The sequence below is a fragment of the Natator depressus genome, chromosome 13 (assembly GCF_965152275.1).
Source record: "Natator depressus isolate rNatDep1 chromosome 13, rNatDep2.hap1, whole genome shotgun sequence".
NCBI lineage: Eukaryota > Metazoa > Chordata > Testudines > Cheloniidae > Natator > Natator depressus.
In genome coordinates, this window is record NC_134246.1 from 12,537,216 (window position 1) to 12,560,140 (window position 22,925).

The following is a 22,925-nucleotide window of genomic DNA, read 5'->3' on the forward strand; positions in this document are numbered from 1 at the left end:
CTGCATCTAGGCATGCATGCAGCCCTAACCCTCCTTGCCCCAAGAGCCCGCACCGAATAACTTCCTTCCCAAAATAAAAGCCGCTTACCGGGAACCTCCTCTGGTGTTTGTCCTTCCCCAAACACCAGCTGCCGCGATTGGCTACCTTCCTCCTGGCTTGAGAACAGCTCCTAGCCGCATGTATCTAGGGATTCCCGGGTGTCTTCCTCCGCCTCAGCACCCTCGCTCCTGCTTTGCTCCTCCTCCTCCTGCCTTGTTGCACTGGGTTCTGAAGTGTCCATGGTGGTCCCCGGAGTGGAGGTGGGGTCACCCCCAAGTATCACGTCCAGCTCTTTGTCGAAACGGCAGGTTGCAGGGCCAGCGCCGGAGCAGCAGTTTGCCTCACGGGCTTTGTGGTAGGCATTCTGCAGCTCCTTCACTTTAATCCTGCACTGCAGTGCGTCCTGGTCATGGCCCCTTGCCATCATGTCCCTTGATATCTGTCCAAAGTTATTGTAATTCCTACGGCTGGAGCACAGCTGGGACTGGACAGCTTCCTCCCCCAGACACAAATGAGGTCCAGCAACTCGCCATTGCTCCATACTGGGGCTTGCCTGGCGCGTGGAGGCATGGTCACCTGAAAAGTTTCGCTGATAGCACTCCACGCCTGGCTGAGCAAACAGAAAGGGATTTTTCAAAATTCCCAGAGAATTTAAAGGGCGGGTCTGACGGTTGGTCACCTGAGGGCAGGGCAGTAGAGTTCAAAGTGATGACCAAAGTGGCTAGCACAGGCATTGTGGGACACTTCTGCAGGCCGATCAGAGCGCACTATAGGACCAGGGCGTCCACACTGGCGCTGCGGTGCTCCAGCGGGGGCGCAGCAAACGTTATTACACTCGCCGAGGTGGAGTACCAGCAGCGCTGTAACCGCGGAGTCAGAGCGCTGTACATGCCTTGCCAGTGTGGACGGGTAGTGAGCTAGTGCGCCCAGGGCTCCTTTATTGCGCTGTAACTCGCAAGTGTAGCCAAGGCCTTAGAGTGGTCTATGGATTCCATTGTCCTATACATCGTCAACAGAATTGTTTACTAAATTCTAATCAGTAAAAAGTGCTTGCTCACTTGTGCATTACAATGGGGGTGTAGGAACTGAGGGCATAATTTGGCCTGCAGATCCTTATTACTGTTGCAAATGTGCAAGAATGAAAAAAAACATCTTGACTTTCTGATCTGAGCTAGGGTTTATGGAGTTGGCAGTTAAAAAATTCATCTCTTTTATCTGCAAGGTAAGCACATTTGTTATGGATTCATTTATGAGGAACATGACATGCCATGTTTATAGTAATTTTTCAGGCGATTGTACCTTAAAAATATTACAGTAATTTAAATTACTTCCCTGTCTTCAAAAGTAAAACGTATCAGAAGACACAGACTTAGTTTGATTGTGCTTTAAAGTAGACTATGAATTAACTGACACAAATTTAAACAAATATAACTTTTTAATTTCTCCCCTCAAAATAAATTTCAGTAACTTTTTAAGGATAATACTTTTACAGTTGGAATTATTGCTACAGTTATGTACAGTAGCCACAAAATGGAAAGAAAAAATTGTATTTAAAATATGTTCATGTCCTTAAGGTACACTAGGGAAAAACAATCAAAACTGTAAAGAAATTAAACTGTTGACCTAACTTAAAAAAAATTGAACAAGGAGCTGAAGCAAACCTTTATATCTCTTCACTGAATATGTAGAACATTTGCCAGAAATAGTGCAATGTTATGCAATTTTTGTAAATAATGGCTTATATTATAATAGCTCCAAAATAAATCCACATCAGGAAACAGTTGATCTACAAACAAATATTCATATCCATCCACCAAATTGCAATTTGCTTGGTAGATACACCCTGGAAAGGTAATCTGATGAAAGAGAAGTCAAAGCTTGAATTTCAGCCTTCATTTTAGATGCTGCCATAATTTCCATCTGAAAAAGAAAACATTGCAAATTAATGTGCTGTAGAGAAAGGCCTGACCCATAGGCTGATGTAATTAAATGTTTAAATTACATTAGATTTGATTAGTATTTATCATAAGGAGATGTGCTCTCTATTGTGCAGTCCACAGTAGCAAAATCATAGCAATTCATACAACAGGGCAGTGTAATCAGAAGGGGAAAGCACATAATATGTTTTCCCACTATGTAACCACTATATATTATATCTGCATGAACTGTGCTTTGTGTTCTAAATTATGCAGGCGAAGCTGGAGGTGGAGGTTAAATAATTGTTCCACATGGCATGTTCCCCCTCTTCAAGAGTTGTAATTTATTCTGTGATATTTAAAATGTAATAACCCCCCTCTAAAACATACGATCATGAGATGACCAATGGCAGCAAAGCCTATCATGCTGTTAGTTCTGTGCTGGGGAGGGAACTATGAGGCACACTGGTACAGAGACAGCCTGCATGGCTCTTAGTCCTGACCGCTCCAGGTGGAGTTCAGCAAAACCTTATTGGTTCTGCTGTGTTCAGAGCTCACCATAGCCAGGAGGGACAGCATTGTGGTAGATAGGATTTGTTCTTTAGGGATTAAGAAACAGAAAACAATTTAATTTGTGCATACTTCTTTTTTCCACATTGGTTGGCAAGCCACATAAGGCCTCTTCTGCATACTGGCGAGTTTATTTTGATCTTGTTTAGTAAGTGGAATCAACGCATCTTTGCGTATATTTAATCTGAAAAAGCAGATAAAAGTTTTAGCCCGCTTAATATTTTTTTTTAAAACTACATATCGTTTCCTACTTAAATTCCTATTTCCAACCATCAAAATGCTCTATAAAAAAAACAGTAAGTTTATTGAGAGCAGAATTAACAGTTAATTGTCTTTTGTGGATTTAAATCAGACTTAATGTTACATATACTTTTTGTGATAGAATAGAAGGATAATTATACTCAATCTAGGAAATAACTTACCTTTCAATATCAGATGGAAGGAGACCAAGCCATCTTATAGCTGGAACTGTGAGATGATGGGCTTCAAAAGACATTGACTACAATATGAAATGTCATATATTATGTTCAGTGTCCCTTTAATTTGAATTATTTATGTTTGTCTTTGAGAAAATATTTATGCTTTTTTTAAGGACAGGGTCAGGTTTTGTAAAAATGAAGCTAACTCTATTCACAAGTAGAAGTCTTTATGAAACTCAGGCTTGTAGAAATTGGGACAAGTGGCTGCAGTAGGTAAACTACAACTCAGGGAGGGAAAGGGGGGAAATTAAAATCCAGCTGGGGTTCTGGGGGTACCACTTCCTGCACCCTCTCCCAGAGAACTGTGCAGAGGACAGTCTGCCCCCGTTAGCCATGAGAGCTTGAGTACAGCCAGTCAGAAATGCAAGTCAGCTGGAGCAGAGACAAGCAATTATAGGATATATTTGGACACAGATGACCTGATAGTTTTTACTGTGGACATTCTCTCCACTCTGCTGATTTTCTGTCCAATTCACTCCTCCCTTCTCTTCCTCTCTCTTTCCTTCTTACCCCCACTCCTTGCAGTGTAATGTGCCCTCTCCTTTCTTTTCTCTCTCTGTTAGGTAACCCCTTCCCAACAAAATGTCCAAAAATTAATATATAATAGTAAATATTAATAATAATAAACACTCCATCAAAAATCTGGGAACATAACATGCTGTTTACAAACTATCACATTGTTCACTCTGCTTACATGTTATATCTCCTCCCTTCATTCTAGATTGGTCTTGTCTATATAGACTGTAAGCTCTCTTTAGGGCAAGGACTGTGACTTACTGTATGGACAACATTGCCTAGAACAGTGCAGCACAGATCTCACTTGGGGCCCCCGAGCACTGCTGTACCACAAATAATACATAATAATAACAATAATATGGACAATTTTGTATAGCAGGCAAAACTTCACATTTTGTCAGACTTTAAAAAAATGAAAAATCTGCCATTTTCACACAATTTCTTTTTGTTATGGCAAAAGCCAACTTTTTGCTAGTGACAAAAACTTGTTTAAAAAAATAAAGCACCCTCGGCCCAAAAGTTGTTTCTTAGTATTAAAACAAAAGAAAACACACATCTGAACTACACTTTAACAGTTTTCACATTCCAGCTCCAAGGCTGGATGACAAAATAACTAAGCAGACCTGAAGTGGAAAACAACTATACTCACCACAGATCCATACTTGTAGATGCACATTATTTCTATACCTAATTTACAGAATACCAAATGTTACATATCTATTTGTCTACATTTTGGGCGTGATTCACCATTGTGTTAGTTTCATGCTTATGTAAGCCCATTCGAGTTACATTGGTGTAAGACTGGACTGATGAATCAGGCCCTTTATATTTTACAATTAGCTTTACAGCATATTGTCATATACAATCGACATTTTTGATAATGTGACACTTACCTCAATTTATTTAATATTTCATACCTATTATGCATAGGCATCATACAAAAGTAATGGACACCTGAATCTTGTTTTTTTACATATTGTACTTTTGTTCTATGGCAACTTAATAGACTTCAACATTGTTGATTTAATCAATTATTCTAAGTTTTCATACTTTTCATTTGACAGTATGAATTAATTATTTTATGTGTTAATTGTTCAGATAAGTTATTAGCATTTTTCCTTTCACGGTATGATAACGGGAAATTATCAGTGTTTTCAGGTCTACAGTTGTACCTCTTAGGTCTGGTCTATGCTACAGCCCTCTATCGCTCAGGAGTGTGAAAAATCCACACCCTTGAGCGACACAGTTAACCCGCACTAACCCCTGGTATAGACAGTGCTATGATGGCAGGAGAGCTTCTCCCATCAACGTAGCTACTGCGTCAGTGTAGAGCGTCTTCATTAAAGCACTACAACAGCACAGTGGTGCAGCTGTGCTGATGCAGCATTTTAAGAGTAGACCTGCCCTTACTGTCCCCTTAAGAAACAACATTTTGATAACTCTCCCTCAGATAATATCTTCCATTGTTGTTTGCAATGTTTCATGTTGGACTCAGATTCTGAGAGAGACAAGGTGGGTGAACTAATATATTTTATTGGATAAATTTCTGTTGGTGGAAGGGACAAGTTTTTAAGCTTCCCAGAACTCTTCTTTAGGCCTGGAATACGTAACCAGAGTCTCATAGCTCAATACAAGGTGGGACAGGTTGTTATCCATAAGGTGTTAACACATGTTGCAAGAAGCCACTTAGAATGAAGTGGGCAATTAACACCTCTGCAATCATAGGACAAAAGAGGGTTAGTGGGTTACAGGGATCACCACACTGACCTCCACAGATCCAACACTATCCCAGACACACCAAGAAATCTGTTATCTACAGCCAGACACTCAAATACCACAGAATATGCTCTGGGGAGAACATCTGGGATACACACCTTAACACACTTAAAACCACCTTTACCAAACAAGGACACTCCATCAGAGAAGTTTCAGAGTAACAGCCGTGTTAGTCTGTATTCGCAAAAAGAAAAGGAGTACTTGTGGCACCTTAGAGACTAACCAATTTATTTGAGCATAAGCTTTCGTGAGCTACAGCTCACTTCATCAAGTATGCATCCGATGAAGTGAGCTGTAGCTCATGAAAGCTTATGCTCAAATAAATTGGTTAGTCTCTAAGGTGCCACAAGTACTCCTTTTCCATCAGAGAAGTAGATCACATAATTGAATGGGCCACCCAAATACCCTGAGAGAACCTGCTTCAATACAGAAAAAGAACCTGCACCAACCACACACCCCTTGCTGTCACCTTCCACCCCACACTGGAACCCATACAAGGTATTATGAAGCAATTACAACCCATCCTTGATGGGGATCACATCCTGAAAAAAATCTTTCCTGGACCCCATCTTCCGTCCTTCAAACAACCCCCAACCTTGCCAAGTACATCATCAGAAGTAAACTCCCCACAGACATAGGTGCCGACTCTCTGGGTGTTCCAGGGCAGGAGCACCCACCAGCAGCCAAGCTCCTCCCTCCTTGTCTCCTTCTCCCCACCCCCCCGAGTGTGCCATGTCCCTGCTCCTCCCCCTCCCTCCCAGTGTTTCCTGCCACCTAACAGCTGTTTGGTGGCACTTAGGACCAGTGATGAGCTGCCAGAACTGGTTCCTTCAGTTGCTTCGGGTCTTTGGCGGCACTTCCGCGGCACGTCCTTCAGTCGCTCCAGGTCTTCGGCGGTGCTGAAGGCCCTGCCGCCGAAGGCCTGGAGCGAGTGAAAGACCTGCTGCCGAAGTGCCACAGAAGGCCCAGAGCGACTGAAGGAACCAGTTCTGGCAGCAGCACCCTGCTGCTGGGTGAGTAAAAATTCTCAGGGGAGCTTCTCCAGCCGAGAGCTCAGGCGGGACGGAAAGGACGGTCCCGCGGGCCACATGTGGCCCACAGGCCACAGTTTGCCCACCCCTTTAATAACCGGTTCTAAACCGGCTTCAAAATTTAACAACTGGTTCGTGCAAACCGGTGCAAACCGGCTCCAGCTCACCACTGCTTAGGACTTTCCGGGAGGGAGGGGGAGGAGCGGGGATGCGGTGCGCTCAGGGGAGGAGGCGGAGAAGAGGCAGGGCAGGAGAGCGGACTTGGGGGAAGGGGTGGAATGGGGCAGTAAGGGGGGGTAGGGCAGGGACTTTGGGGAAGGGGTGGAATGGGGTTGGGGCCAGGGTGGTGCTGGGGCGGGAAGAGGCGGGGTGCGGGGGGCAGTTGAGCACCCACCCGGCAGAGGGGAAGTTGGCGCCTATGCCCTCAGACCAGGAGACAACAACTCAAATTGGCACCACACCTTCCAGAACAATAGATGCAAAACCTGCATACATATCTCTACCACTACAATGATCAATACCTGCCAGAATACATCTTTCAAGATCTATGTGTGTTACACATACCTATCACAACTTGTGGTGTACCTCATCCAGTGCATCAAATGCTCAAAAAACCACGATATGGGTGAAACCAGACAATCACTATGCTCTTGAATGAAATATGATAAAAGACCAAAAAACCCCCCAAAAACCATCATCCATGGGCGAACACTTTTCACAAAGCAATCACTCCATAGCTCACCTGTCAATCCTCATCCTCAAAGGCAACCTGCATAACACCTTCCAAAGGCAAGCATGGGAACTTAAATTTGTAACTCTCCTAGACACTAAAAATCATGGTCTCAACAGAGACAATGGTTTTCTGGTTCATTACAACTATTTGTAACTACTAATCCTTCTTTGTCCTATCACTGTTAGAGGTGTTAATAGAACCACTTCATTTTAAGTGATTTCTTGCAATGTGTGTTAACTCTTAGGCTTGACAATCTGTTCTACCTTATATTTATTTGTGAAACTCTGGTTATGATTTCCAGACTTGAGGAAGAGTTGTGTGAAGCTCACAAGCTTATCTTTTCCACCAATAGAAGTTAGTCCAATAAAAGATACAGTACTACTTTACCCACCTTGTCTTCCTCAGATAATAATAAGAACCAACCAGCTCTCAAAAGGAAAGATATAACAGTTCAAATGAGCATCTCCTATTTTACATTCAATGGATGAAATCCTGATGCCATTGAAGTCAATTGCAAATATCCCACTGAGTTCAGCTGGGCAAAGATTTCACCTATTAACTGTGGGAATACACAAAAACTGTTCTATGTTTTTCTAAAACAGAACTATACACTATGCAGTCAGGCTATGTTAAAATAGGATATATAGATGGTTAAGAAAACCTTTTTCTCAGCTAAATCATATTTTAAATTTAGATCATTCTCTGAACAGTCAACTGACAATCTCAAGCATGCTTAATATAAAACTGACTTTAATTTACATTCCATCTTGGTTTTGGTTCAAATTCCAGTTAATTATATTGTATTATTACTGGTAATGGAGACTACTAATTAATTAAAATGCATATTAACAGCTACTAATTTATAGATTTTTAAAAATGGGATTCCATGACCACACCTAGTTCTGAGCAAAAGCCCAGTCAACATGGAGGGTGTCAAGCTCTTCTTCAGTGTCTCAGTTTTTACCCATTTTTCCGTTGTACCTCATTTTAAGTTTTAATTATCAGCATTCTAACTATCTTTAGTCATAAATTCGTTAAACAAAGCTATACATTAGTTTAGAAAAAGTCACATTTCAAAGAGTAATTACAAAACTATACATCAAGAAGCATGTTCTGTAGTTGAATCATCAGATGAAGCTTCTTAAAGCTTGCTTCCCGCTCCAGCAATGAGTTACCTTCCACCAACTCTCAGCTTCATTGCTTCCCCCACATCATTGTCACAGAAATATGGAGACAGCAAAGATTCTGTCATCCATTAAGTCTGACCCTCCTGCCTCCCACATAATGGTGGGAGAAAGACTGCAACACTTATGATGGCAACTGGAATAATTCCTTGTGCTCCATCCCCAATATTCTTTGCAGAAGTGAAGAGGCAAAATGTCATTGTCCATGACGTCTCTATCAAAGTATAGTGAAAATTTAAAGAGAAACAACAAAAACCATTCACCTTTCACCAGAAAAAAATTATAAACTTGTGAACAAATCTATATTCAGGATTCAGATTTTAGCTGTAGAACACAGTAAGATGCATTTTTATTTTACTTAAAACACATCAGGCAACTTTCTTAGGGCTAAATCCACTAGGCCTTAATTTGACAAAACTCCCATTAGAGTCAATGGGAATTTTGCATGAGTTGTAACTGGAGGATTGGACCTGCAGTACATAACTGTTTGTCTATTAAAAGAAAACAAAATTATGATATTTTAAAATATTTCCTGTTTTTGCTTTTTCCAATGGAATAATATCCAAAGAACCATTCTGAGATGAGTCATCATACTGGTAGCTCTAAGTGATCCTGCATTAAAAGGCACAACCCTCATTTTAGACTAAAATTCACTGTAACCAACATCAAGTTTGTAGTATCTAGCTTTCGGAATGATAATTTACTGACATTACAAGTGTTGGATTATGAGGGTGGAGCTATAGAGAATGTTGGTTACCCTAAATCAAATTTAAAAAAAAATCATGATGAAAAAAATAGTACAAGATTGTTTCAAATATATTATTTTGATTTGCTTCGCATTTGGGCCTTGGCTGAGAAGTGTATGCATCACAGTACATATAAAGTTCTGCTGAGAGGATGTGGCTAGCTTTCCTTCAGTGCCAAATTTGGAAAAGGATGCAAAAAGCCCTATTCCATCCTCCCATACATCTGCCAAGGGGCAGCTATAGTCTAAGTGTGGACTATTCAAAAATGCCTACGGGCCAGATTTTCAAAGGTACTTTGGTGCCTAAAGATGCAGATAGGCACCTAATGGGCTTTTCAAAAGCCCCAAGGCACTTAAGTTCCTTTGATATAAATGAGATAGGCGCCTAGGCACTCTTGAAAATCCCACTAGGTGCCTATTTGCATCTTTAGGTGCACAAGTACATTTAAAAATCTGATCCTAAGTGACTTTGACTCACAAGTTCTATGGAAAGTCCTTTCACTCCTTAGGCATAAGGTCGAGTATTGCCTGGAGTCAACAGCTGTGTTAGTCACCCCAGAGGGTGAGGGATGTCCCACTTCCACATTAAACACTGGAGGAAGGCCAGCATAGATGTCACAGTACTCCTCAGTACTCCTGCAGGCATTCTGGTTGAGTTTAGAAATTTCTGCTTTGATGGAGAACCTCCATTCACATACCCATACCACGAGCTCTGGTCTTAAAAGTCAAATAAATAAGGTTCTATTCTCCTGTTAGCATGCAATTACCATGTGGATCTGCATCCATGAGGGTGAAAATAGGAATATGACATGTATCCCACAACTTTCTGACTAGAAGTCTTGTGTTCAGATCTGGTACTCCTTTTCCCTAAGGTTAAAATAAAATAAAATCATAAGTTTTGGAATGAACTAAAACAAAGTCTGACTAGACATGTGTTTATGTCTAGCAGGAACATTTGTCCTGCAGTTATTGTGTAGGGAGAAGATGGTTGCCCTTTTGTAGCTCCAAGAAAAGTTACAAAGCAGCATGGCAGATGTCCTGTATGATAGGAACCATGGGTGCGGGTGGGGGAAGAACGGAGTAACAGGTATGCACACAGGCATAATCAGATGTCTGTATCCAGTCATGCTCCCTATAAAAAAAACCTGTGCTTTTTTTCATATTAACGGCACAAAAAGAATATGTAATGTGGCTGTAAATATGGGTGGACTTCACCTGGATTTGGGCACACATACATATACTGCCGAAGTAGTATTGTGTGTGTTTCTGAGGGATGGGGTAAGGTAAGCTACTTTCCTTACAGTAGCCAGAATTTTCCCCTTTGTTCTTTCATTACAAACCCAAAGAAACTCATAGAAACAAACAAAAAACCCTCAACAACAACTACTGCGATCTGTTCTGTTCGTGCTTCTCTACCTTTAGGAAATCTTCACAATAATTTGATATCAGGAGCTATTCTCTGTACTTGATTTGTGCAATCTCAAAAAAACCTCAATCCATGAATTATTAATTTAATCAATTGTAATACCTTTTTTAAACACAGTATATCATGTCATATGTTGTTTACATGTTTTTTTTAAAATACTAAGATATGTATTCCACATTTCATTCTGTTATATGGCAGAATTAGGAGTACTAATTACAACTCTACTTGAAATGTTTTTGGAAAAGAAGATTATAAAATGTGTATTTGTAAATATGTATAAGAACAGTAAATACCTTTTAGTCTTAAATATAATTCAGTTTTTATCCATTTTTATGGTATTATATTAATAAAAATGGAGGAAAATGTTGGAGTTAAACATGTCTAATTTTTATTTTAGTATATTTGAAACTATTTTTGGAAATCACCACACTGTTACTATATTATTAAAACTCTTAGTTCTAGAGGTGGAATGTGAAATGTCAGATGCATACCGTAATCATTATGCATGGAGACAATTTATTGCAGAAGTCATCATCCAGGAGCCTCTGAAAAGTTGCATCTTTTTCTACAATTAGTATAAATTTTGCATCTGTGATCACATCTCTGATATTAAGGCTAGCTACATGTAAAATGAAATCGGTGGCATTGTATTATATTAATCAACTACAAAATGAATGCTCTAATATACTTGTTTTCAAGCCAAAGGCAGTGCTCATAACTCAATTTCAGAGCCAAGAAGTAGAGCAAAAAATCATAAAAACATTGTTTAACTTGGAATATACTTTGTTTATACTTTTTTTTTTTTAGTTTACAACTAGACTTCTTGCTCAAAGGATACTTCTAATTCCTTGAACATTAGATGGCACAATGACTGCCTAAAACAACAAAAATGAAATTAATAATTTTAAATAAAGAAAATGATGTATTTTAAAACAACGACATTGGGTAATGAAGTCAAAATTACATCCTGAAACCACCATTCATCTTTTTGTATACAGCATCGCTCTTGACACCGTCACTGCTTTTTAGGCATAGTCTATCCTATATAGCCTGCTGTGAAGCAAGGATGTATAGGGATCCTACTACTACCATGAGGCATCTTTCAAAAATATCTGATGCTACTTGCACCCAGGATCACTCATCACATGATCACTACACAGTGATGCAGCTCCCCATTTTCCTTTGTGTTTTAGCCAGGAAAAAAGCCACTGGGTGTGAGACTGCAAGTTTAAAGCAGGTTTAAAAGTGTACTTGGGTGCTTGTTAAAGATCTTTACAAAAGACCTTTAAAACTCCTGCTTTTGATAACCTCTGTTTGGAGTTTGTTTTATATTTATAACTGTTTGGTGACAGATAATTTGAGATATGGTAATGCTTACTTCACATCTCAGATTAGGATTTGGCTCAGTCTGGCAAACATACGGATGAGATAGCAGGAAATGGAAGACGATCTTGGCAAAACAGTCTGTATATATTGACGTGTGTGGTCTGTTTTAATTTCTTACTGCTGTATCATCTCAGGTGCCAATGTGGACCAGCTCCATAAATAGAAATGTGAGGCCCTGTAGAGGAGCACTGATAATGTAGATCTTTAAAGTTCTGATTTAGATGAAAAACAAAGTAAAGATAGATAAGGTTTTCTTTCCATTTTTAAATCATTCACTTGTGCTTAGGGTAGAAACATTGTCCAGGGAATGATAGCAGAAGTCAGAAAATCAGTTTCATTTCCTGCTTTCTACTCACTAGCAACATGATGTTGGGCAAATCTGTTAGGCTTAGACTTTCAAAAGAACTCAGCTCCCATTTAAGGTAGTGCACAGATTTTCAAAATCTCAGACCAACTATTGGTGTTGAGCATTTGAAAATCTGGCTCTTAACTTCTCTTTACCTCATTTTCTCATCTGTAAAATGAGGTTGATGACAGAACTCTTTCTGATGTCTGTAAGTGGTATGATTATAAATAGCTTTCTAATATGTAAAAAGAAAAGGAGTACTTGTGGCACCTTAGAGACTAACCAATTTATTTGAGCATAAGCTTTTGTGAGCTACAGCTCACTTCATCGGATGCATCCGATGAAGTGAGCTGTAGCTCACGAAAGCTTATGCTCAAATAAATTGGTTAGTCTCTAAGGTGCCACAAGTACTCCTTTTCTTTTTGCGAATACAGACTAACACGGCTGTTACTCTGAAACCTTTCTAATATGTGAGACCCTTTGTTATAAGCCATAATGTGGCACAATACTTGGATATGAGTGAGTTGAAGACTTTTACTTACCCTGATGGAAGTCACGAGTGCCTCCACTGAACTCAGTGGGTTTTTATTGGTGTAAAACTTGTGTAAGTGAGAAGAGAATCAGATCCATAAATAAATTCCTGTCTCTGAATATATGGCTTGATTCACTGTATGTGCTTTTACTAACACAGATCCTAGTGGCATGCCCATTGCAGTGAAAGGTGCACCCAGAGGACAGGGTCAGAGTACTGCAAAGGGATTGTTCTCCAACTCTGCCAGAAACACACATGGCCAGAAATTGTGTGTGTTCATGTGCCCAGGACACTCAAATTCAAAGCACAACATAGGCAGAGCAATGTCATAGAGAGCCTCAACCACAAATTAAATGTCTTCCTCTGCAGAACTTCCAATATGGAAGGTAATGTAAGCGTAGTTTGCTCTTACCAAGAGGTAAGTCTTTCTGTTGATTCTATAGCTGACCCCCAAATTTAGACTACATAAAGCACACAGAGATAACATTCAAAAGTATATGGAAGTTCTGATCTTACAGTCCTTTCTCATGTAAAACTTTTGCTGCATTCCTTAAGAATTTTGAATGTATAACATTTGTAGGAAGTGGGCATTAGTAGTGAGAGTTTAAAAGTACAGTAATGTCTAAGTTTGCCACAGGCACAAATGTACATACATAAATAAATTAGGTCACAACAAATGTAGGAAATCACACAAATATGGACATAAAAATGTTAATATTAGTAATACATACTGTTGCACTGCATGTACAATTCACTTTCGTACCGTCTTCCTCAGTATAACTTAAGTTACCAGCAATGCAACCTTTCGTTGTAGACAGCTGGGGGAAAAATAGCAGTAACTCAAGTTTTGTAAGTAAATTTTGTACATTGGCTAGGAAAAGTTGGAGTCAGCTACAAAAAACTTCTGACCAGAAATAAGCTGTTACTGACCATTATGATCATCATGAAATACAGATTTTTTTAGTTCATTCATCCTACATAACTTAACATATGCTACTAATTGTGTTTACAGAGAAAAAAATGTTACAAATGTCAAGGCATGAAACAAATATAAAATTTGAAAGGATGCCATGTTCCTCTGTTTGATATGTTAAACCCTCATTTAGACCCCAAATCAGCAAACCAGTCAAGCACAAATTACTGAATCAAGGCCTTAGATTCTAAGGCTGAAACCCTGGTTTAATTGAAGTCAATGGCAAAACTCCGATCAACTTCAATGGAGCCAGCATTTCACCTCAAGCTCTAGTACATCCATCAGTGCTATAAAAATAATAAATAAAGAGTGTATTTTATTTAACAAAATTACAATTTTTAATTTTTGCTACATACATGCTTCCTACCAATCATTTTCTTAGTTTTTCAGTTGTTCATATAATGCAATATATATAATTTAATAATAATAATAATAACCATATGCAACTACTTACTATATGTAGACTTCTCCTAGGTATCTTAAGCATGCAGGAAATGTCATTGACTAGATTGTCCACAACACTCTGGTTACCAAATAGTAGTGTATCACTGTAATATATATCTCTATCAAGATAAAATATCATATTTTTAAAAATAAACTAATTTTAATACAATACTGATTGAATTATAGGATTCTGAGATTGTAAAAAAACATTTTAATGAGCACATGAATAATTAAATCAGTTTGAAATATTTTACGTACAAAAATGCATTATGATATTTGACAAGCTTAATAGCTAGGTTCTTCCCTTATCTATATAAAATTCTTAAAATATATTTTTGATTTGCAGTTAGAGAAATGCAGTCCATTACCTTTTGGTTGCATACGTATTGTTCTGCACCATCTTGTAGATCACAGATAATATTTTAAGAATTAGAGCTGGAAAATAAAATACTTTGCAATAATATTTTAAACTTATCCAGTATAAAGCTATAGAATAAATAAACTAAATTATATTAGAAATGAAAACAATGGTTAGTTATTTTTTGTAAAGTAACCCATTTATTTTTAACAATTTAACAGTTGTATCCCACATTTTCAAAACCGTGTTTGCAAAAATATGTATCCAACAGGGATTTCCCTACACCCTCCTAGATTTCCCCAACACACAACCCCCCCAGTGGACAACTAGTTACATGCAGTGTTGCCAATTTAGTTATTGGTTGGAAATTTGAATTGAAATCAAAACAATAATGCATGCTTTAAAAGCATATACAGTATATGATAAAATACTTGTACTTGAAAAAGCATAACAGGTTTGAAAACTATGAACAAAAACTAGCTTCCTCACACAGCTGTTTTTTTCCTCACACAGCTGTTTGGTGATGTTGGCCAACCTTATAATTTCAAATTATGATTTGTAAGCAAGGTCTGAATGAGCTCTCCCCTGACAGCTAGTGATGAGCGCCTCTCCCCTCCAGCCTAGGTGCTGCTGCAGGGAGAGAGAGCTGGGGGCGAGTCCTCTCTCCCCACTGTAGCCCCAGGGAGCCCCACTGCACCCCAAACCCCTCATCCCCAGCCCCACTCCAGAGCCCACACCCCCAGCTGGAGCCCTCACCCCTATGCACCCCAACCCTGAGCCCCCTCCCACACTCCAAACTGCTTGGTCCCACCCCATCACATGAATTTTGTTATGTGCACCAATATGGAGGTGATGTGTCACACATCACATCACCTCCATATTGGTGCACATAAAATTTATTCCATATATGGGTGGGAAAAATTAGAGGGAACACTGTTCAGGACCAGACTGTATTTGCCTAGGTATCCAGCAGACACAGCTGTGTTGCCCAAGTGATCAATTTTGGCTGGTGTTGGGTTACAGATCAGTTTAGTTTTGAATGTGGGGGTAATTAAATATTGTTATTGTTATTGTATGAGTAAAGGGCAGCAGAATTGTGCTTAGCTTGTCCTGATTGAGGGGGTCACCTCAGTGCTTAATTTGTGCCAGGACTTGCCAAGGCTGAACCCTGGCACCTCTAGGCTTGGCAGTTAATAGCCCCGGTACCTCTCAGCTTGCCACATCAGCAATGAATATAAAAAACTTACTTGAGCCCCCAGCATCTTTTTCATTGAAAATTAAGCACTGGTCACCCTCAACTGAACTGTCCTTGTTAAGTAGAGGGTTTGGATGCCAGATCCCAGTGGGGAGAGAGAAAGTGATGGAAACAGGTCTTTTGCTTGGTGGTGCAGTTCAATACATACACCAGCACCCACAGAAACTAATTTCTACTGTATCAATCTGAAAGGTTCTGTATGAATTATTAACTATTTCTATGGCAATTAACATTACAATTTAACAGAGCTGGGAAAGACTGGGTGAGGACTGGGGCTTAGAAGATAGATCTGGGTTTTACTTTATTTATATACTTCTAATGACACAAAGTATGTTTTATTTCTTCTACGGAATACTGCAGTATGATAAACAAACCTAAAAGAAAAGAAAAATCTAATAGAGAACTCCGTTGCTATATTTTTAGCTTACCAAATTTTGGTGCTGATTTGGGGCAGTCACTTTTTATTTTTCTTGTGGTATAATGAGATATCATCTGTAGACCTACAGAATCTTTAAACCTGACATTTTGTGAACAAATAAAATAAAAATGTAAGTTGATGAAGGGAAAGTACAATTAGTTATTTTGTGCCAGGTAGTTCACACTAAGTGTTTATTCCTGCAACCAGAACTGCTAGTGCAGTTTTCAGGACCCATGCAGAACCCCATTAACATCAATGGGGTGGCTGAACCCATCTGGAAAGCCAGTGTTACTAGCTACCTGGGGATCCACTATGCTGTTTCTGTACTACCCCACCTCCTGGAACAATAGGGTGTTTATATTTCCATCCAATTACTCCATATTAGCAAAATACTAACAATATTTATTTTAGATGCCCTTGACAATTTTAGCAAAGTGCCTCAACTCCGTCTATAAAACTTTGTGGATCAAACATCTTCTGTTCCCTATTGCCTCAAAAATGGATTCATCGAAATTTCTTTTTGTCAGTTTCACAGTTGCAGGATTAACAGTCGCCAGATTATCGAAAGGTATAATCAGAATAAAATTTTTTCTAGTGCCATTTCTTATTTGGCAAGAATGATTTCTACAATTATTATTGTTGTTATAGATCATTTTTGTTCGAAAGCACAATGTTCCCACAAGAGTTCTACATGTATTTATCCTGTTTTTTAATAACTGATCTTTTAAAAAGTATCAATATTAAAATGACAATAATAGTTTCTAATACACTAACATAACACTTCTCTATTTCTTTACTTGTCACATGTATTGCCTCATGCATCCTTTGGGTGGCAGAACACACCACACAGCACAGCATGAGAATGTGCAGGGTGTCACAACGGACAAGCACAACAATCTAAATAAATAAGAGAAAAACTGCATAATTGAAGCTATTAGAGCAACAAGGTTTTTGTTCATTGTTATTTTGTAATATCAAAGCTAAATTGAAGTATTTTGACAAATGTACAAGCATCATCTTCAAAGCTGATGCAACATAGAATGATGACACTTTTCAAAATTATCAGACTTAGGGTGATGGTAGTAATAATTATTTTATTAAGTATAATTTTATTGAGTGTAATAGCATCATAACTGAATATGGTGCTTTATAGACAATACGTATGAGAAAAAAGAACAGCAATGAATATCTTCTCTCAAATCCATTGTATTTGGCTTTTTAAACAACTTTTTGCTCTTGGTCTGCAACACTGCAGAGAGGTGTTCCTGCTTTTCAGTTGGATGCACCCTATAGTGTACCTACATATTGTAAAATTCATGAAAAGGGAACAGAAGGCCCAAGACACTCAGTTAGGCTGACTTCATGCTGTATGTGAGAAGTGTTCCCTTTAGGGAGCACTATGCTGAGCTCTGCAGGGAAATACTGAGAATAAGCTTATGCTCAAATAAATTGGGTAGTCGCTAAGGTGCCACAAGTACTCCTTTTCTTTTTGAGAATAAGCTGTAAACACTGTGGCTCTCAGAGACACTTGGATAAAGGAAGCTCCAACCTTGCATTATGTCAGAGGTCCAGCAGTGCTACCTGGCATTTCACTCTAGCCAGAAGAATTCCCTACTGATTCTCCTCTCCATGATTTTACAATATCTTCCTTTTTGAAGGAGGTATAATTGGATAGTGGTAACTAATGGTACTACTGTAGGGACCAGTACTACTTATTTTCAGACAGATATCCAACTGGATATCTACCAGTGTTTATGAGGAATATGCTAAGTATGGAGCTATTCCCTAGTTCCACCTCTTCCTGCTCTGGAAAGGCTCCTGGGGAAAAGGGGAACATACTGCCACCCGTTCTGCTCCTACTTACTTTTATTTGCTTTCTTCTAGGCTTCACCTCAAAGTGGACTATAGGTGCCTTACTTCGTTGGAACTACCTCTCTGAGATTGGAATTTGGCCCATCATAAATAAGGGTGTAATTATTTTTATTTAATTGCTAACATCTTATTTTAACACTATGGTATTCACTTGTTTTGATTCGAACACTTTTTTTCTTCCTATGTGATCTGATGGCATATATCTCATATTTGGTCTCCTAGCCTGGAATGTCAGTGCCCCTAACATTGCCAAAGATTGTTATACTATTTTAATTTTATTGCCATATAAGAAAATCATTTTTGAAACTATAGGGACATAAACAATTAAATCCACCGGACCATACAAAACCCTTTGGTTAACTGAATATCTTTAGGCTCTTCAGTTTTTCACTGGGAGAAGTTTCTTATTCTCATTATATAAGAATTCCTTATATAATAATTTCCTGCAAGTGCACTCAGAATAGAGCAACAAAGAAACAGCATTCAGGGGAGGAAAGACACTAAAATAAGAGGACAGAAAGAAGAGAGAATAGCAAAAAGGGTAGAAGCCTAAACATCACATAGTAGATGAAAGAAGCAGAGATTGAGATGAGGAGATAACATGAGGGAGAACAGAGAGAAGAAATTGAGAAAACAGAGAGAATGAATTAAAGAAATAGCTCCAGCCTGAACCAGGTTTCTCAATCACATGCAACCCATTATCTGTGTTTTCTTTTCCCACCAGAAAAGGATAGTCTAATATCCTCTGTATGACCTTTCTCTCCTTTCTTCTCCCTTTACAGTGGTGTCACTCTCCCCTCCACATTGTGTTCCTCTGTTGTGGTCCGTAATGACTCTTTGTGCATAATGATTATTAAAGGTCACTTTTTTTAAAAACAGCTTTTAAGGTTGGTGGTTGCTTTTTGTTTTTTTAACAAATAAAGTTATAGTCATAGAGTTTTAGATCAGAAGGGACCTCCTGAACTTCACAGGCCCTAGCACTACCCAATGACACTCCACCAAGTGTGCCACAGGTAAAGAATGGGTGCAACAATGCCATAGGCTCCTGCAGTGGCAGGGATTTGATTAAGTGACACATACTCAGATGTTGCCAGCAAGCCACCCATGTTCCATGTGCAAAGGAAAATGAACTCCAGCTCCCCAAGGTCACTGTCAATCTGACCTGAGTGAAAATTCCTCCTTGGCCCCACATATGGATGGTGATCAGTAAGATCTTGAGCATGTGATCAAGACCACCAGCCAAGCACCTGAGAAAGAGAATTTCAGAACCACCTCACAGCATTGGTCTACTCTAAGCAGTGACCCAACTCCAGCTGTGGCAATCGCTGATGCTTCAGAGGAAGAAGACAAACCCACACCCCAAAACCCAGAATACATTGAGGAAAAAATTTCATTCCTGACTCCTAGAGTTGATCAGCTGAAGCCACGAAGCATGAAGTCATTTATTGATTCTGTTGTACATGGGATTTCATAAGGTGGGCTCATTTGAAAATATTTAATGGAGACAAATAACAACCCTTTGTGCCAGTTATAATAATCGAACACACACACTAGTAATACCTACTGTATATTTCCCCAATCTGATCTGTTAACCAAGGTCAGAACAGGTGCTTTGTTTCTGGCTAGACTTGTAACTATATCTTGTATAACATTTTCTATTGCTCCAAGGATCTCAGAACTGAAACAATGAATATTAATTAAAGTTTTGTATGATTAACCATAATTCACTGTCAATTCTTACCATTGATTCCCTCCCCTAAAATCTACAACAAATATTTAAAATCTTAATTGTTATAATTTATGTATTGGTTTTAAAGATGCATAACAAAACATTCTCCCACTACTACTTTCCTGAACATTGTCTTGCTTAGTTTCCCTAGAATCCTTGATTTGCCATTCCACATGCATGACTGAGTTGTACAAATTAAAAATACATTTGCAACCACTCCTCATACCATCAGATTTTCAACCAGCTGAACTTTCAGACCAACTGGTTGGTTTGAGACTAATGATTAATGTTTTAGTTTAAATGATGTAATATTGGTTTTGGCTATGATTTGGGTTAACTTGTTTTTAAATGCTGTAAATTGCAAAAATATTCAAGAGTACAAATAATTCCTGTTGTACCATATCACATTAACCTTTTGATCTGCTGCCCTGAATGAACTGTTGAGGTTTTTAATTATATGAAGGATTTGGCTCAAAAGATGCACAGTGAAAAGGACAAAATCTATGTTTTTCACCTAAGCAGACAAACTAACCATGTAGCAAATCCCTTATAGCAAAACAGTAGGTTTGTCCAAGTGTTGTGACAGATGCCTTTTATTTTCATAAGCAATCTGATTCCAACCTCTGAGCTGTCCTTAAAATTACAAGTGCACAGTGTGCCAGTATAAATCTGGGTAAGAACTAGAAAATATATTAAATATATTTTAGCGCAATGTTCTGCCTGCAACACAATTTTGTCGCTAAGGTCAAATAGCAACACAGTTGTAAAGTTAATAAAAATAAAAAAGCTTGATCATACAGCCCCTGCATAAGTTCACTTGCCATTGTGAAGCAGCTGCATAACTGAGTCCCCTATCTCTTGACCTTCAGACATATACTCAACTTCCTAAAACTTAATTACTTCTAAAAAAGATTTTAATGAGTGCAGAGAAAATGGGCAAAAGGTGAAACACTGTAAAATGTAGAGAAGGGAGAGAGTAAAATAGGAAAGCAAAGCTGAATAGGGCTGTTCTGCAGGTAAGATGTATACTCAGATGCTATGGTGATGAGGGACATATAAATACCTAGAATAGAATGGTAGATAGATAGAAAGATAGATCATCCAAATTTTGGCATTGTCATGCTTCTTTTAGATACTTTTATCATTAGCCTCTTCTGACTCTAACTATTTCTTTAGATACCATAGTTATCTATTATGTTCCATATGCATCTTGAAGTTTGCCTCAGATCTGCACAACTCAGACTGTTTTGCCAGGTCTCTTCCCATTTCTGTAATAAAAAGTCTGCTCTACACTATCAAATGGAAGGTCCAGGCTTCCATTTCCTATCCTATTCTTGCATTCTGGGCCATCAGAAGCTGGGAGGGCTGCAAAATTCTACCAGCTTACATATATTCTTTCCTCTGTTCCATCTCCTTTTCAAGAGATGAACTAAGTTCTAGTAAGTAAGCACACAGTGCTGGCCGACTATGCCTATTTAAAATGCACTTTGGGTTAATAATAATGAAATCTGGGCTAAGACGTGCTAGGCACTATAGATCTTACATCAGTATACAGCCTGTTAGCTCATTTCTAACAGGTCACACATGAACATTTAGTAGTTTGGCATAGTACATGGAATGCACTTAAATAATTATGTCATAAAAGAAAAAACTGTTAAAGAATTAATCTTATAGTACTTTTAGCAAACAATGATACGGAGACACAAAAGTAAAACTATTCCAAATGCAAATCTGCAGTTTGTGAGACTAATAATTTTATACTAAATTTTAATCTGAGTTTGTAGTTTAAACTGGGAATGAAGATAAAAATATTTAATTTTATTTATCTTCATGCTTAATTTAAGCAATAGAATACAAATTATGGTTTTGAAAAAACTGATATTAAACTCTATTATTTAGAGTAGGTATGTGGTTGCATATGTGAAACCTGATGCTCTGATGCTGTGTGTGTGCTGTGACATTTCTGACAATGGGGGACTTTAGGGCACATCCTCCACACTGGGCCGGCATGGTTCCATCAGTACACTATATCTGTATAGTGACACAAATACCTATTTTGCTCAAGCCAATGGGGCATTTTGGGGTCATCATCCTTCCATATTAGCATGAGTGGTCAGGGCAGTGTGTGTGCAATGGTGCAGGTACCTGTTTTTGCCTATGCCAATGGGCTTTGGTGAGGATTGTTATTTTCCACACTGGCATGAGTGAATTATAGCACTATGTATGTGCAGTGTCACAGGTACCCTTTTTGCCTGTGACATATAGCATATTTTTATAGGAGAACTTGTGTCTTGCCTGGACATGGAGGAACTGGGACACTGTGTGTGCAATGGTGCAGGTACCTGCTACACCCACACCAATGGAAGATTGTCTGAGCACCCTTTGAAACTTCAGCCTGTCAAGATTTACCTAGTGATTTGGCAAACGTTATTGGAGGGGCCAGTTTCCCCAATTCTGGTCTCTTCTCTGGCTGCCTCCTTGATGGAACGCAGCAGGGAAACCCTGTGGTGGTCCAATAAGGTGAATGCAGACCAGTCTGTCTCCCCGGGCAGGGACAAAGACATTCTGAAGAAGAGGTGACACCCTCAGCAAAAGGATTAAAATGGGGTATTATGGGCATCAAACATCAAATTCCTACCCTCCCCAACCCAATAATAGGGGCAGCAAAGGCCCAGTCAGTGAGGAGGAGGAGCAGTGTGAGACCAACGGCTTTTCCTGCCCTTTCTGACTGACCAGTGGCTTTTCTTGCCCTTTCCGACTGACACTTCTTTTCCCGCCCTTTCTAATGACCAACGGCTTTTCCCGCCCTTTCTGGCTGACCAACGGCTTTTCCCACCCTCTCTGACTGACACCTCTTTTCCTGCCCTTTCTGATGACCAACGGCTTTTCCCGCCCTTTCTGGCTGACCAATGATTTTTCCCACCCTCTCTGACTGACACCTCTTTCCCCACCCTTTTTGGCTGACCAATGGCTTTTCCCACCTTTCTGGCTGACCAATGGCTTCCCCGCCCTTTCTGACAGACCAATGGCTTTTCACACCCTTAGTGAAATGACTAACCCTTTTCACACCCTAATGACTTTCCCGGAAGCATGCACGGATTGAGCCTTGATTGCTCAATCTTGATCCCTACTCGCACAGGCAGGTGGCTAACGAGAGGCAAGGTGGACTTTTTAAATAGCATGATAATAGTTGCCA

The 22,925-nt window shown here is 39.2% G+C and overlaps 1 protein-coding gene across 1 annotated transcript; it reads right to left on the minus strand.

Moving 5' to 3' along the window:
• Nucleotides 1–1,840: 1,840 nt before the first annotated feature.
• On the minus strand, nucleotides 1,841–22,293 carry SPO11 (SPO11 initiator of meiotic double strand breaks). The gene is made up of 13 exons (XM_074969780.1): nucleotides 22,139–22,293; nucleotides 19,565–19,678; nucleotides 16,139–16,227; nucleotides 14,466–14,532; nucleotides 14,108–14,216; nucleotides 13,412–13,498; nucleotides 11,255–11,291; nucleotides 10,908–11,017; nucleotides 9,758–9,857; nucleotides 4,171–4,208; nucleotides 2,949–3,025; nucleotides 2,599–2,710; nucleotides 1,841–1,960 (listed from the first exon to the last, which is right to left on the minus strand). Exons 1-13 carry the CDS (start codon nucleotides 22,291–22,293, stop codon nucleotides 1,841–1,843), a joined length of 1,215 nt encoding a protein of 404 aa, XP_074825881.1.
• Nucleotides 22,294–22,925: the final 632 nt, after the last annotated feature.